The sequence below is a fragment of the Podarcis raffonei genome, chromosome 13 (genome assembly GCF_027172205.1).
Source record: "Podarcis raffonei isolate rPodRaf1 chromosome 13, rPodRaf1.pri, whole genome shotgun sequence".
NCBI lineage: Eukaryota > Metazoa > Chordata > Lepidosauria > Squamata > Lacertidae > Podarcis > Podarcis raffonei.
The window spans coordinates 51,784,057-51,800,797 of record NC_070614.1 but is presented as its reverse complement, the minus strand read 5'-3'; the positions used below and the strand labels follow the sequence as shown (position 1 = coordinate 51,800,797).

General features: G+C 50.6%; 1 protein-coding gene across 1 annotated transcript in view; it reads left to right on the top strand.

Annotated features, from left to right (window-relative positions):
- The window catches only part of POLR2A (RNA polymerase II subunit A), a 35,648-nt gene extending 19,281 nt beyond the window's left edge, over positions 1 to 16,367 (top strand). The window contains exons 16-29 of the mRNA XM_053362061.1: positions 801 to 984; positions 1,747 to 1,918; positions 3,189 to 3,294; positions 3,611 to 3,816; positions 4,904 to 5,128; positions 6,256 to 6,502; positions 6,631 to 6,731; positions 8,791 to 8,895; positions 9,034 to 9,216; positions 11,041 to 11,244; positions 12,030 to 12,216; positions 12,745 to 12,858; positions 14,054 to 14,203; positions 14,297 to 16,367. Coding sequence (XP_053218036.1) covers positions 801 to 984; positions 1,747 to 1,918; positions 3,189 to 3,294; positions 3,611 to 3,816; positions 4,904 to 5,128; positions 6,256 to 6,502; positions 6,631 to 6,731; positions 8,791 to 8,895; positions 9,034 to 9,216; positions 11,041 to 11,244; positions 12,030 to 12,216; positions 12,745 to 12,858; positions 14,054 to 14,203; positions 14,297 to 15,453 — 3,341 coding nt within the window. The 3' untranslated portion in view covers positions 15,454 to 16,367. The remainder of the gene's footprint in view (positions 1 to 800; positions 985 to 1,746; positions 1,919 to 3,188; positions 3,295 to 3,610; positions 3,817 to 4,903; positions 5,129 to 6,255; positions 6,503 to 6,630; positions 6,732 to 8,790; positions 8,896 to 9,033; positions 9,217 to 11,040; positions 11,245 to 12,029; positions 12,217 to 12,744; positions 12,859 to 14,053; positions 14,204 to 14,296) is intronic.
- The last annotated feature ends 374 nt before the right edge of the window (positions 16,368 to 16,741 follow it).

The following is a 16,741-nucleotide window of genomic DNA, read 5'->3' as shown; positions in this document are numbered from 1 at the left end:
GTTTTCCAGAGATGGGACTCTCTGGCTCTGGGACAGATATTGTAGCCCAGGTGTGGTCCATGAGAGCACTGGCAAGAACAGCTCTCCTCTTCACCCAGAAGTCTGAGCTGCTGACAGAAGCAGCACTTGTGTGGACTTGAATGTGGTGGACTTGTAAAAGTGTTTTGGGAAAGAATCCATAATGAATTGAAAAAAAATGTTTAAAAGTACATTTCCAAAAGAAACCCTGAGTCCTTTTTGTTGGGGATAATTCAGACTGCAATTCCCAGGTGTCAAAAAAGGTTATTTATGTACGCCACTACTGCGGCCTGTGTTTCGTTAGCCCCAAAATGGAAAGCGAGTGAGGTCCCAAGCAAAGAAGAATGGCAACTTAAGCTGACAGAATATGCACAGCTTGCAGACTTAACATATAGAATAAGAGAACAAGAAGAACATACGTTTAGAGGAGATTGGAAAACATTTATTGAATACATGGGAAATTGTGTACACTTGAAAACGTGGGCAGCATTAAGATAAATTCAACAGTGTAAACAAGTTTTCAAGGATGCAATAATAGAACACTGAATGGTATAGTTTTTGTAAAATATGCAGGGATTTTATGATATGCAAAATGAACCAAGGGAAGGGAAGTCGTTGATATTCTAAGGATGTTTAAATGAGTGTTTTGAATTGTAAAACAGAAAATTTAATAAAAATGATAGATAGATAGATAGATAGATAGATAGATAGATAGATAGATATGGAGGATCTGTGGGGCGCACCGGGGTTCTCGCTAACCACCTCCTCTGCCCCACGGCCAGGTTACATCCAGCGGCGGCTGATCAAGTCCATGGAGTCTGTGATGGTGAAGTACGACGCCACGGTCCGCAATTCCATCAACCAGGTGGTGCAGCTTCGCTACGGCGAGGACGGGCTGGCGGGGGAGAGTGTGGAGTTCCAGAACTTGGCCACGCTCAAGCCTTCCAACAAGGCCTTTGAGAAGAAGTAAGTCTTGGCTCGGGGGTTTCCTTCTGCGTGCATGGATGAGTCCCCACCCACCCACACAAGACCTTTATTCCGTTGCTCCCACGTTGCACTGGATTTGCGCTCTCTCCCCCCTGCTTATGGGGCTGGGGAATCCTGATCTGTGCTGGGCAACGAGGGAGCTCAGTGCAAACAGCTTCTATGTCAGTAGAGTCAAGGAGAGGAACTGATGGGAAGGGAGGGCACCAGGTTGGGGGAGGCAGCTATAGGATGCCTCTCCGAATTCTGTCTTTTCTTACTGCGATCTCAGATGGGCTGCAACAGTCAGACACATGCAAGGAATTACCGTATTTTTTGCTCTATAAGACTCACTTTTTCCCTCCTAAAAAGTAAGGGGAAATGTGTGTGCGTCTTATGGAGCGAATGCAGGCTGCGCAGCTATCCCAGAAGCCAGAACAGCAAGAGGGATTGCTGCTTTCACTGCGCAGCGATCCCTCTTGCTGTTCTGGCTTCTGAGATTCAGAATATTTTTTTTCTTGTTTTCCTCCTCCAAAAACTAGGTGCGTCTTGTGGTCTGGTGCGTCTTATAGAGCGAAAAATACGGTATTTTCAGCTGGCAAAACAAACACAGCGCCCCTCTATTGCAGCAAGAGCCCCTGTTCCCAGTAGTAGACCGTGGCTTCGCTTTGTTGCTTGGTCCAGGCTTTGGGTGTCCTGGAAATATCCAGAGCATCGCAGCGGTCCTCTTGAAGGTCTCATCTCCTTCATCTCCGCCCTCCCCAGGTTCAAATTCGACTACACCAACGAGCGGGCTCTGCGGCGCACCCTGCAGGAGGAGATGGTGAAGGACATTCTCAGCAACGCCCACATCCAGAATGAGCTGGAGAGGGAGTTCGAGAAGATGAAGGCCGACCGGGAGGTGCTGAGGGTGATCTTCCCTACGGGAGACAGCAAGGTGAGGCCAGTCCGGCCTTGTCTTCACCTCCGGGCAGCCGGCTGGGCAGGAAGAGACGCTTGGAGACTCTTAGTTCAGATGGTGTTTCTGGTCTGGTTCAGCAGGGTGTTTTTTTGATGCCCCCACCCAAAAAAACCCCAACCCTGCATGTGTGGACATTCCCTCTCCGCTTCCTGGATACTCTAGTTCCCTGGTTCTCAAAGGGTGTGGTCTTCCACCTTGGCGTGGCAGGAAGATTCAAGGGCAATCAAAGCAGCATTTGAACATTTCAGTGTTATGGAGCATAGCATCAAGATAATTTCATTTATTTGCATAGATAGCTTTTCACACCCTAGTTGCGTTTTCCAGTATATTTCTTACCACTAAAAAAACACTAGGTGTGGCATGGGCAAATCTTGATTTTGAAAGCAAGAAAAATGTTGGAGCACTAATTTTAAGTTGTTTCATGCTGTTTTTAATAATTGTGTTTCAATACAAATGCTGTGATTTAATGGCTGTGACCTACCCCAGGACCTTAGGGTGAAGACATGTAATAAATTGTAATATGCAAAGATGCAGGGGTTACTGGACCTAATTAGGGTTTCCTAACTCATGCCTCTCTCCTTCCCCCCAAACCACCCTCTTTTCATAGATCCATAGCAAAATTAATCAACCCATTTTGTTCTCCACCTTGCCCTGGAATATTTATTTATTACTCAGTTTCTTAAAAAAGCAATATACTGCAATTTATTTTTTTAAAAATCCGGGATATGGCGTACAGCAATCGCACATAGAAAACCATACAACAAAAACCGTAGAGAAAAATAAAATTGGCGATCAACTTACGTATTGGCAGTACAGTCGTACCTCGGAAGTCAAACAGAATCTGTTCCGGAGGTCCATTCGACTTCCAAAATGTTTGGAAACCTAAGCGTGGCTTCTGATTGGCTGCAGGAGCTTCCTGCAGCCAATCAGAAACCTTGGAAGCCCCATTGGACGTTCAGCTTCCAAAAGAACATTCAAAAACCGGAGCACTTATGGTTTTTGATCGTTCGGGAGCCAGAACATTCGTCTCCCAAGTCGTTTGGGAGCTACAACTGTACAATATTTTCATTGTTATCTGTTTGTTTAATTTATGAAATGCCATCATAAGCTTGGTGGCATAGGATACGCCCTGCTGGGAAAGCAATGAGAGGTTAAAAGGAGGAGTCTTGCTGGTGATGGAGGGGGCAGCGTTGGTCGACGCCCGCACCTGGCAGTGCCCAGTTCCTAACTCTCCATTCCCACACAGGTGGTTCTCCCATGCAACTTGCTGCGCATGATTTGGAACGCGCAGAAGATCTTCCACATCAACACACGCCTGCCGTCCGACCTGCATCCTATCAAGGTGGTGGATGGTGAGTTTGGCAGGGAGGGGCAGAAACCAGTGGCAAGAGTAGGGGAGGGGAGGATCACACACACACACACACACACACACACACACACACACACACCAGCCTGCCAGGGGAAATCTGCGGCCAGGCTCCTTTCTGGCCGCGCTGCCGAATCCAGTGACGCTTTCCCGACGTGAATAATTCAGCCGGGTCTCCCGGGAGGGGGGGAAAGATGTAGAACGCGGCTGGAACAAGGCTGGGATATATTAACTTGCCGAGAACAAGCGAGCCGCAATCTCTCAGCTCACCCCCTCCTGCCCTTCTCTGCTCCCTGCGACAGGCGTCAAGGAGCTCAGCAAGAAACTGGTGATTGTGAACGGGGATGACCCCCTCAGCAAGCAGGCGCAGGAGAACGCCACGCTCCTCTTCAACATCCACCTGCGCTCCACGCTGTGCAGCCGGCGCATGATTGAGGAGTTCCGCCTCAGCGGGGAAGCCTTCGACTGGCTGCTGGGCGAGATCGAGTCCAAATTCAACCAGGCCATTGTGAGTACCTGGCTGGGTACCGTCCTGGATGTTTTGCTCTCTCCAGGGGAAAAATTAAAATGTTTTTAAGGGACTCTTGAGGGACATAACCCAAACCAGTTGAACAAGATCGTTTTCAGATTTATAGCCAAGCTATGTTTGAAATTCAAGGCTTTGCAACCGGGTGGATTTGATTTAAATCACTCGTCAGCAAGACTTGATTTAAATCATTTTTTTTACAGCAAGACTCATTGTTGCTGGTATAATCTTAATATTTGCAACCAGACGAAGGTTTCGTTTTTGGAATGATAAATTTTCAGAGTAGTTTTTGCAGTTGTAGCAAAAATTACTGATTTGCTTATGCTATTAGAAATACATAGACAGTGAAATTATTGTGAGGTTTAATAAGTTAACTGTTTATATTCGGACAACTTTTCTGCTGTACTTTATTGGAAGGAGAAAAATAATCATTCCCTTAATAACAATTTAAATAATTTATTTAACTAAAACAGTAGCATTATGGCATATGTATCCATGTTTGCTAACTGATGTGGTTAAACATTAAAAAAAACAAAACTTAAGACTGAGTTTTTAGCACACATGAAAAACTTAAAACAAATCCTTATTTCCTGATGAATAACCTTTGGACTATAATGTAAGTTAAATAGAAAACGTGTCTTTAGAAAAAATTTCCCTCCAGAAATATTTAATTTAAATTTTTAAAAATCCATTTTTTAATATATATAGTTTTAAAAATCATTGATTTTTATCCACCCTGCTTTGCAGCTTGTTTGAACATAGTTTAGGCTAAGCATGGTTTAGACGTAACACTAAACTGTGGTTAATGAAAAATGAGCAAAAAGGGTCTCCATGTGGCTGCACCATAAGAATATCACTGTTAGGTTCTCTCCATTTTAACCGCACAACAACCCTAGAAGGTAGGTTAAGCTGAGAGTGAGTGAGTGACTAGCCCAAGTCCACCCAATTGGCTTCTTGGCTGGGCTGGATTGGAACCCTGGTGTGCCCAGGTCCTGACATCCAGACTGGCTTACTGTATAAAGCCATGGGTCAGCGGCTGCTCATACCTTCTTTGCCCATCCTCCCGCAGGCTCACCCTGGCGAGATGGTGGGGGCGCTGGCTGCCCAGTCCCTGGGCGAGCCGGCCACTCAGATGACCCTGAACACCTTCCACTACGCCGGTGTCTCGGCCAAGAACGTGACCCTGGGCGTGCCCCGACTCAAGGAGCTGATCAACATCTCCAAGAAGCCCAAGACCCCCTCGCTGACCGTCTTCCTGCTGGGGCAGTCCGCCCGAGACGCCGAGAGGGCCAAGGTAAGGATCAGGAGGAGGAGAAAAGGCAGGAAAGGAGTGGGGTGGAGCAAAAGGAGACTCTCCCTGTTGGCTGAAAATTTTTCACATCTCTTGTAGCCTCTCCAAAGGTCCTTTTCTCAAACGAGTCCACACTCACAGTCATGGTCTCTTCCTTCGGCTTCTGGGTCCCTTTCCAGCAGAAGCTGCAAACCTTCCTCTTCCTTTAGTAGTTACTGGAACTTTTTTGGCCCGCCGTGTCATCAAAAAAAATTTTTTTTAATTGTCTACATCAATAAAAGGGGGATGCAGGTGGCGCTGTGGGTTAAACCACAGAGCCTAGGACTTGCCGATCAGAAGGTCGGCGGTTCAAATCCCCGCGACGGGGTGAGCTCCCGTTGCTCGGTCCCTGCTCCTCCCAACCTAGCAGTTTGAAAGCACGTCAAAGTGCAAGTAGATAAATAGGTACCAGCGGGAAGGTAAACGACGTTTCCGTGCGCTGCTCTGGTTCGCCAGAAGCGGCTCAGTCATGCTGGCCACATGACCCGGAAGCTGTACGCCGGCTCCCTCGGCCAATAAAGCGAGATGAGCCCTGCAACCCCAGAGTTGGCCACGACTGGACCTAATGGTCAGGGGTCCCTTTACCCTTTACCTTTACACCAATAAAAACGTACTCCTACAGGGTTAAATCCACGTTACAGGTGGAAATACATTGTATCATAAGCAGAGAAAGAAGCAAGAGTTGGGGGAATCATTCCAAAATGACCCAATAAAATAGAATGTGTTTTTATTACTGATGCAAGTTTATTTCTGTGGATACCCATCTTAAACGCAAAGGATTTCGAAGCATCGCTAAGCTCTGTGGGGTCCCCTTTATCCATTTGCTGTTTCGTGGACAGCGAGGTTTCCGTGTGTGCCTGATCCCTCACTCTCGGATCCCCGCAGGTTGACTGATGAATTGCAGGAGATGGCCCAAGTTTAGCTTGTTACGCACAGAACTTGCTCCCCCCCCCCCCCCAAAAATGAATTGAGTGGAAAGGTGCAGCTTTGTGGTTGGCAGGAGGGTAAGACTAGGTACTCTTGTGGCCAGGCTTCTTCACCCCATTCTCTCGCCTACCCCCTACTTTCCCGGGGGTCCGTCGTCTTCCCAGGACATCCTTTGCCGCCTGGAGCACACGACCCTCCGCAAGGTGACTGCCAACACCGCCATCTACTACGACCCCAACCCGCAGAACACGGTGGTGGCCGAGGACCAGGAGTGGGTGAACGTCTACTACGAGATGCCCGACTTTGACGTCACCCGCATCTCCCCCTGGCTGCTGCGCGTGGAGCTGGACCGCAAGCACATGACCGACCGCAAGCTCACCATGGAACAGATCGCCGAGAAAATCAATGCTGGTGAGAAGGAGGGGCAGAGTTGGGATTAGGTCCCGCCCCCCCCCAAAAGCCCCATTCTAGAGAAGGTGTTGCGGTTTGCTCTTCAGCCCAGGAGCTCAACCTTCCTTCCTTCCCTCCTTCCTCTGCAGGCTTTGGGGACGACCTCAACTGCATTTTCAACGATGACAACGCAGAGAAGCTGGTGCTGCGGATCCGGATCATGAACAGCGACGAAAACAAGATGCAAGAGGTGAGGGGGGGGTGGTCCTGGGAGAAGGTGTCTTTGAATGAAGCCTTTTAAATCTACTTTATTAAAGGTTTTCGACCTGATACTTCCATAAAACTCAAACTAAGCTAAATAGAATAATGAAAATAAGATATCAAACAGAAGAGAAAAAGTCAGATGCATTAAAGATCACCATCATGATCTTTCTGTATTCTGCTCTGGTCAGACCTCACCTGGAGTACTGTGTCCAGTTCTGGGCGCCACAGCTCAAGAAGGACACTGACAAACTGGAACGTGTCCAGAGGAGGGCAACCAAAATGGTCAAAGGCCTGGAAACGATGCCTTATGAGGAACGGCTAAGGGAGCTGGGCATGTTTAGCCTGGAGAAGAGGAGGTTAAGGGGTGATATGATAGCCATGTTCAAATATATAAAAGGATGTCACATAGAGGAGGGAGAAAGGTTGTTTTCTGCTGCTCCAGAGAAGCGGACACGGAGCAATGGATCCAAACTGCAGGAAAGAAGATTCCACCTAAACATTAGGAAGAACTTCTTGACAGTAAGAGCTGTTGGACAGTGGAATTTGCTGCCAAGGAGTGTGGTGGAGTCTCCTTCTTTGGAGGTCTTTAAGCAGAGGCTTGACAACAATATGTCAGGAGTGCTCTGATGGTGTTTCCTGCTTGGCAGGGGGTTGGACTCGATGGCCCTTGTGGTCTCTTCCAACTCTAGGATTCTATGATCCTCATAAAACACAAAATTATAAATATATCTTTGTAGCCCTCAGTCAGCATTTTATCTTAATCTTATCTGAATCCTCCCACCTGGGAGAGAGTCCCCTTCATCAGTCTCACACCATGAGAAAAACAACTCTGACCTGCCTCTCGTACTGCCCCTTCCTCTTCTCTCTTGACAGCTGCCTGTACGTATCTTCATTCCTCTAAAATACAATTTTTAAAGTATTAAGGCATACATCTAGTTAATAGGTAAGAAGTAAAAGACTCCTGGATGGTTACGTCCAGTCGAATTCGACTGCAGGGTGCTATGTTGGCAGGAGCTGGGACAGAGCAATGGAAGCTTACCCCCCCGTAGAGCAGATTCGAACTACCGACCTTCCGATCAGCAAACCCCAGAGGCTCAGTGGTTTAGACCACAGTGCTACCCACGTCCCTTTATCTAGTTAATACTACTAGAGCATGAGTAGGCAAACTAAGGCCCAGGGGCCGGATCCAGCCCAATCGCCTTCTAAACCCGGCCCATGGATGGTCCAGGAATCTGCGTGTTTTTACATGAGTAGAATGTGTGCTTTTATTTAAAAGGCATTTCTGGGTTATCTGTGGAGCCTGCCTGGTGTTTTTACATGAGTAGAATGTGTGCTTTTATTTAAAATGCATCTCTGGGTGATTTGTGGGGCATAGAAATTTGTTCATTCATTCCACCACCAGCACCACCACCCCAAAAAAAAACATAGTCCAGCCCCCCCACAAGGTCTGATGGACAGTGACCGGCCCCCTGCTGAAAAAAATTGCTGACTAGAGAGCCACCCAAAATCAAAGAATGAAGACTATAATGGCAGGAAGGAAGGAAGGAGGCCAGATGGGTGGGGTACAAATAATAAATTATTATTATTATCGAGGAAAATGGGAAAACCACAGAAGGCCCATTTACACAACCAGAAATACATGAGAGTATCTGTAGAGGCTAGTGGCATTCCACATGCCCAGTGGGTCCTACGTTTATCCCACGGGCTGGTCGAGGAGATTGCCCTTCTCCAGAGTCGCACCCAAGCCACTCCAGCTGCAAATGGCAGTGCCTCTGCCTTGCCATGGCCTGCGAGACCTGGATCTGGCAAGGGGAAGAAGGAAGGGCAGTTACCTATCGCTATTGCTCTGTGACTTTTTTTGATACACTGCTTTTGGGGCGAAAAACACACCCGGAGACAGCTCCTGCAAAACTCAAAAGCACTCATTCCAGTGCAAAGTGGCTCCTCAGGCTCCCGGCAGCCTTTCCGGGGCAGGGTTTGGGCCCAGAGAACAGAACGGGGCTGACACTTTCTGCCTCCTCTCCTCCCTCTTGCTCGGCTTATAGGAGGAGGAAGTTGTGGACAAGATGGACGACGACGTCTTCCTCCGCTGCATTGAGTCCAACATGCTGACGGACATGACGCTTCAGGGCATCGAGCAGATCAGTAAGGTGAGCCTGGGCGGCGGGATTCGCACTCGGGAGATCCTAGCTGGCTCCCACAATCGCCTCCCCACCTAGGCATGATGAGGGGCTCACTCCGAGCGCACCCTGACCCCCCTTTTTGCCCTCTATCTCCCCCCCCCCTAGGTCTACATGCATCTGCCCCAAACGGACAACAAGAAGAAGATCATAATCACGGAGGACGGGGAGTTCAAGGCCTTGCAGGAGTGGATTCTGGAGACGGACGGCGTCAGCCTCATGCGGGTGCTGAGCGAGAAGGACGTGGACCCCGTGCGCACGACCTCCAACGACATTGTGGAGATCTTCACGGTGGGTACCCAGGGTGCATCTACGGCCAGGAAGGGGGCGCGTTCTGGGGTTTCCAGGGGTGGGTTGGGGGGAGCAGCCCCTTCCTCTGTGATAGGGCATGTTCATTCGTTTATTAATTTTATATGATGCATACAGCGTGTTACAAGAAAAAAATCTCCTCCTTTTCGCTTATGGGGTATTTCAGAGCCTGTATAGAGTCCTTGGGACGCGGGTGGCGCTGTGGGTAAAAGCCTCAGCGCCTAGGGCTTGCCGATCGAAAGGTCGGCGGTTCAAATCCCCGCAGCGGGGTGCGCTCCCGTTGCTCGGTCCCAGCGCCTGCCAACCTAGCAGTTCGAAAGCACCCCCGGGTGCAAGTAGATAAATAGGGACCGCTTACAAGCGGGAAGGTAAACGGCGTTTCCGTGTGCGGCTCTGGCTCGCCAGAGCAGCGATGTCACGCTGGCCACGTGACCCGGAAGTGTCTTCGAACAGCGCTGGCCCCTGGCCTCTTGAGTGAGATGGGCGCACAACCCCAGAGTCTGTCAAGACTGGCCCGTACGGGCAGGGGTACCTTTACCTTATAGAGTCCTTGAGCATTCCCTATCGGTAGGAGGAAATAACAGAGACCAACCAAAGTATATTTGAGAAGCAAAGCGGCCAGTAAGCCTGATAGAACTGGGTGCAGTTATTTACTCTTGTTATAAGAAAAACTGCCCCCTTTCCCTTATGGTGTGTCCAAGAGTCCTTAAGTGGGTTCCCTATCGGTCGGAGAAAACAACAGAGGCCAACCAGAGTATATTGAGAAGCAAAGCAGCTAGTAAGCCTGATCTTTATTGATCTGTTGCAACAGGGTCCCCACTCACCACACGCAGGAGGGAGGAGGAACCTTGAACATTGGGGCGCAAGCCCTTATATAGACTCTTGAAAATGCCCACCCTGTAGCCCAAGACATCATGCATACAGCATCATGCATACATCACAGAAGGAGGCAGTCTACAGCAGAAATCTTGTCTGCCAGGAGACCTGATAAAGGTCACTGATTGCATTACCTAGGCAGTCTGGTCGTTCTTTTGTGATGGTTAATACTTTCGTTCCTGAGTCCAGGTCACAGGCTCACCCTATTCATAGACAAATGTGCCCTTAAGACAGGGTTTGTGAGCCAAAAAGACAATGGGAAGACTTTCCCCATTTGCCTCCCTTACTGCAGAGGAATATCTGAGGTCGTTGGGAGAAATCAAAATGGTTTCAGGATTATTCTCCCATACTATTTCAGACACGTGGTTCGTATATGTGTGCATTAATGAATATTTATTATATATTTGAGACTATTTATTGAGAATATTCTATATTAAAATTCTTATAACAACCACTTGACTGCAAAAGCAACAATAACAACTTCAAAAGCGGTTTACAGAAAAGATGCAAGGGTGACATTATTGCCAAGCAAAATTAACAGTAATTTAAGGTATTTAAAATAACAGTGGACCGAAAGCAGATTTGCGCTCGCATCAGCTTTCTGGCTAGGCTTGTCTAAACTGGAATGCCTTTGGAAGACAGTGCAGTGAAAGGCAGTCAACAGGCAGGAAGTTTCGAGGCGCACTAAAAGATGGCTCTTTTCCGCATGTGGAACGGGTATTGGGTGCCACCTGCACAGTGCCAATTCCACCGATTGAAGTGGCCGAGTGGGCTCATAATGGGGCAAGGTGATCTCGTGTTTGTGTGAGAGAGAGAAAGGGAGAAGGAGGTCCCTCCTAGGTGAAGATTTAAGGGGGGGAATCTAGTAGCGCAGTTTTTGGGGGCCGCCACTTTGCAACTGTGGCAGCCTGCCTCTCCTCGCCCTTGCAGGTGCTGGGCATTGAGGCCGTCAGGAAAGCCCTGGAGAGGGAGCTGTACCACGTCATCTCCTTCGACGGCTCCTACGTCAACTACCGCCACTTGGCGCTGCTCTGCGACACCATGACCTGCCGCGGCCACTTGATGGCCATCACCCGGCACGGCGTCAACCGCCAGGACACGGGGCCCCTCATGAAGTGCTCCTTCGAAGAGACGGTGAGTTTTCTGGGGGAGGGAAAGGGCCAGGAATTTGTCAGGAGCTCAGCCTACACTCGAGTAGGACCCTGGCAGAGACACATGCCCGATCGGCATTTTCTTTCCCTCCTGGTCGATTGTTCGGGAGCTTCAAAAGCTTTCTTCGGCCTGAACATCACAGCGACCGATGCCAACCGACACCGGCACACTTAGGGATCCGCAGAGTCTGCGCAGTTCGCGTAACAGACCTCAGCAACTCAGCATTTTGGCTAATCGACTTTATTTACATATAAACACACACGGAGCACTGCAACATGGCTCCCTCTCTCTCTAGCATCAGACAGCAAAGAGAAAGAACAAAGGACAATAGTCCTACTTCACGGAACACAGTACAGTGGTACCTCGGGTTAAGTACTTAATTCATTCCGGAGGTCCGTTCTTAACCTGAAACTGTTCTTAACCTGAAGCACCACTTTAGCTAATGGGGCCTCCTGCTGCCGTTGCGCCGCCGGAGCATGATTTCTGTTCTCATCCTAAAGCAAAATTTTTAACCTGAAGCACTATTTCTGGGTTAGCGGAGTCTGTAACCTGAAGCGTATGTAACCAGAGGTACCACTGTAACACAAACATCCTGTCTCCGCCACTTCCCACTTTGTGGAGTCAAAACATACACCGTCATGCGATAGACAACAATCCCGTGACTGCAATCACGGAGCAGGAATTCTAACAGAATTTCCCCCTCCCGCCACTTGGGGTGGCTAGCGGGCCACCCTTTGACTCGCCCTGCCCTCCGCTGCCCCCTGCAGGTCGACGTGCTGATGGAAGCGGCTGCCCATGGCGAAAGCGACCCCATGAAGGGCGTCTCGGAGAACATCATGCTGGGCCAGCTGGCCCCGGCGGGCACCGGCTGCTTCGACCTCCTCTTGGACGCCGAGAAGTGCAAATACGGCATGGAGATCCCGACCAACATCCCGGGACTGGGCGTGGGCGGACGTAAGTCAACCTGCCGCGCTTGCCGGTCCGGGAGCAAGGAGGCAGCGGCAGGCCTGGGAATCTGGGGTCCTCTTGAGAGGGAAGAGGCAGGTTTCGCGTGGGCGGAGCAGGGGATTCTGGGAGCTGGCACAACAGGGCATGCGCAAGCAAGCAAGCACCGCAGAGGACTTAAGTAGAGAGGAGCCAGGCAGACACGGGCGGGTGACTCCAAGCGACCGTTTCCTCCCTTGGAGGAATTTTTCGCTTCTCTGAAACAGACGCCCGCCTCTCGGCAGCTAAAAGCGTGCGGCGCTTTGCTTCACAGCCATTTCCTTTGGGGAGAGGGAGGTGGGCTCAGGCTCGTGAGGCTGAATGTCGAGGAAAGCGGGGAGTCTTTTAGAAATGTGTGTTTGAGAGGGCAGGATTCTGCAGATTATAAAACAAAGGGTAAAAGCGAGAGTTTAGGGCAGCATATTTTGGTAAGTGGAAGCAAGAGGGTCTCTGGTGACACCAATTTCCTCTCCTCTAACTCCATTCCGTTCCTTACAGCTACCGGCATGTTCTTTGGGTCTGCTCCCAGCCCTATGGGGGGAATGTCGCCCGCCATGACCCCCTGGAACCAAGGCGCAACACCAGCCTATGGGGCATGGTCTCCTAGCGTTGGTACGTATCGGGGAGGGGGGTTTTCCGCCTACACAAATGCCCCCTCTTGGAATTATTAGCTGCAGGTTTGAGCTTGACCCAGATGGTTGGAATATTGCTTTACGTTCCAAGTTGCTCAACAACATGCCTGTGTTTTTTGACGCGCACCAGTTTTAATCTCCCAACGTCCCTGTTGTGTAGGCCGGGCTGTTGGCCAGTAAGCTTTCATGGCTTGAATTGGGAACTTGAACCTGGGTGTCTCTGGTCCTCGTCCAGTGCTCCCAACCCATGATTCTAAATCTTCCCTGCCTTGGGATCTCTCCTTCCCAGGATTCCCCGCCGTGGGAAATCTCAAATTAGGGGAAGTAAGGAGACCTGCATAGTCTCCCAAGAGGTTTTGTGGGTTTCTTGCAATGTTCTTTCTCCTGCCAAATGAAAAAAAAAGCACATAGATGAACTCTGTATGTTTGACCTTTCATTGCTTTGCAAACATTGGCTGGGCTCCTAAACTGGAGATTTGGTTCCTCAGCTGCGTACGTGCATTGTGTGGCCTTGCACCCCTGACTGCAAAAGGCAGGGAAATAACCTGCAGGAAACGTCATGTGTGTACAGGCTGTTGGGGGTGTTATGTACAGCAAATGATCAATAGTCCCGATCCACCGTCACACACACACACACACACACTGCAGTTTGGCCTTTGAAGACAAACTCCAACTGCTAATGGCATCAAAACCCAGGAGGGGAAAAAACCACATGGTTCCTTATTTATTATTTCTGTTCATAGGCTGCGCTTGCCACTTCGGTTTCCAAAGCGGGGTTGCAATAATTGCCACTGCAGCCAGCAATTACCGTATTTTTCGCTCTAAGAAGACTCACTTTTTCCCTCCTAAAAACTAAGGGGAAATGTGTGTGCATCTTATGGAGCGAATGCACAGCTATCCCAGAAGCCAGAACAGCAAGAGGGATTGCTGCTTTCACTGTGCAGCGATCCCTCTTGCTGTTCTGGCTTCTGAGATTCAGAATATTTTTTTTCTTGTTTTCCTCCTCCAAAAACGAGGTGCGTCTTGTGGTCTGGTGCGTCTTATAGAGGGAAAAGTACGGTACTCATGACTTTCGCAGTAGTACAAGTTGCTCCAGACCTGAACTTTTTGGTGCAACTCTTTTCTCCGACATGGGACCTGTTTCTTACTCCCTTTTTCCTTCATTGGTTGTGCAGGTAGCGGAATGACTCCGGGGGCAGCCGGCTTTTCACCCAGCGCCGCCTCCGACGCCAGCGGCTTCAGCCCCGGCTATTCTCCAGCCTGGTCGCCCACCCCAGGGTCCCCGGGGTCTCCAGGACCCTCCAGCCCGTACATCCCATCGCCAGGTGAGTGAGAGAATTCATTCTTCCAGTGCGCTGTCAGGAAAACAAACAGACCGGGATCCTGGACTGACGGCTGTTCCTCTTCCCTTCCTCTAGGTGGCGCTATGTCTCCCAGCTACTCCCCGACCTCTCCTGCCTACGAGCCTCGTTCCCCAGGAGCGTACACACCACAGAGCCCCAGCTACAGCCCCACGTCGCCTTCCTACAGCCCAACCTCTCCGTCGTACTCCCCCACCAGCCCCAATTACAGCCCCACATCGCCCAGCTACAGCCCCACGTCCCCCAGTTACTCTCCGACCAGCCCCAGCTACAGCCCCACATCGCCCAGTTACTCCCCGACCAGCCCCAGCTACAGCCCTACGTCGCCTAGCTATTCTCCAACCAGCCCCAGCTACAGCCCTACGTCGCCCAGTTACTCCCCGACCAGCCCCAGCTACAGCCCCACGTCCCCTAGCTATTCTCCGACCAGCCCCAGCTACAGCCCCACGTCCCCCAGTTACTCTCCGACCAGCCCCAGCTACAGCCCCACATCGCCCAGCTACAGCCCCACATCGCCCAGTTACTCTCCGACCAGCCCCAACTACAGCCCCACGTCTCCGAACTACACCCCGACTTCGCCCAGCTACAGCCCCACCTCGCCCAGCTACAGCCCGACGTCGCCGAACTACACCCCGACGTCTCCAAACTACAGCCCCACCTCGCCCAGCTACTCCCCGACCAGCCCCTCCTACAGCCCCACCTCACCCAGCTACTCCCCCTCCAGCCCCCGCTACACCCCGCAGTCGCCCACATACACCCCCTCGTCGCCCAGCTACAGCCCCAGCTCGCCCAGCTACAGCCCCACCAGCCCCAAGTACACCCCGACCAGCCCCTCCTACAGCCCCAGCTCCCCAGAGTACACCCCAACGTCGCCCAAGTACAGCCCGACGTCGCCCAAGTACAGCCCGACGTCACCCAAATACAGCCCGACGTCGCCCACCTACAGCCCCACCACCCCCAAGTACAGCCCGACCAGCCCCACCTACTCGCCCACCTCGCCCGTCTACACCCCGACCTCCCCCAAGTACAGCCCGACCAGCCCCACCTACTCGCCCACCTCCCCGAAGTACAGCCCCACCTCGCCCACCTACTCGCCCACCTCTCCGAAGGGCTCCACCTACTCGCCCACCTCCCCCGGCTACAGCCCCACGTCGCCCACCTACAGCCTCACCAGCCCGGCCATCAGCCCGGACGACAGCGACGAGGACAACTGAGAGCGGGCGGCGCCTGTCGCCACGGAGACCGGTGGGCGGGTGACCTCCGAGTGGCGCGATTGGATGAAACGTTCGGAACCTTTCGGGAGGCGGCGAAACCTCCGGTAGCTCCTGGCAACCTCCTATTTGCAAGGGGCCTGGAAAAAAACACACAGGCGCAGAAGGAAATTCTGCAATGCTAATACCTATCTCTCTCTCACTATTTCTCTCTCTCTCTTCATCCCGCAAACCCACAGAGAACGTTTTGATCTCCGTTCTCTTGTCGTTTTTATCTTTAAAAAGAAAATACTGTAAATAATCGCATAGACTACCTAGTGAAATCGGCAAACACAGACCCTGTTTTTTTTGGGGGGGAGAGTAGCTCACATGTGAATGGGGTTTGGGGGCGCAGCCCCCCCCCAGCAAGACGGAGCCCATCTCGCCACCTCTCGCAAACCGTGCTTCGGGAGAGGCGAAAACGCGAGATTTGGAAGCTGCGGCGACTCCCGTCAGCTTTCCAGCTTCGGCGATAATAGTACCTTTTTCCGTAAGTGTCCGTCAGGAATTATTTATGTTTAAAAACCTTAGAGAAAGTTTCTTGGTTAAAGTGCATTGCATTAACGTGTTCACTTTTCTGCGGGGGGGGGGTCGAGGGGAGGGGAAAATCCGATGATTAAGAACCTCTGGAGAGAAATTGTTTTTAAGTCTTCTACTTTTGTCGGGGGGCTGATACTTGCCTCCCTTTTTTCAAAGCATGTTTGGAAGTTCAGAACTGTTCCCTGGCTCTCGTCGCGTATGCCTCCGGAGCGGGGCCACGGCAATTAAACCGTTGTCATTTTGTTGGGTGTTTTGGAATCCTTGCTTTTTCTTGTGAGCTCAAAAACTCTGTAACTTTCTGAAAGACAAAAAAATAAAATAATTTTTAAAAACTCCCAGCCCTTGTGCCTTTGTCGAATTCTTTTTAAGTTGCGCGCGTCTTCACGGGTTCTTCACACGTAGAGCTGCACAGTGTATGGGATATTGGGGAAGAATTACTGTAATCTCGAGGAGATAAGGATCTGATGCAGTCAGTTTCCATCTCTGGTCTTCTCGGTAGTGGCCCCCGCCCTGTGGAACGCCCTCCCACCAGATGTCAAAGAGAAAAACGACTACCAGACTTGTAGAAGACATCTGAAGGCAGCCCTGTTTAGGGAAGCTTTTAACGTTTGACAGACTATTGTATTTTAGTATTTTGTTGGAAGCCGCCCAGAGTGGCTGGGGAAACCCAGCCAGATGGGCGGGGTATAAATATAGTATTGTTATTATTTTG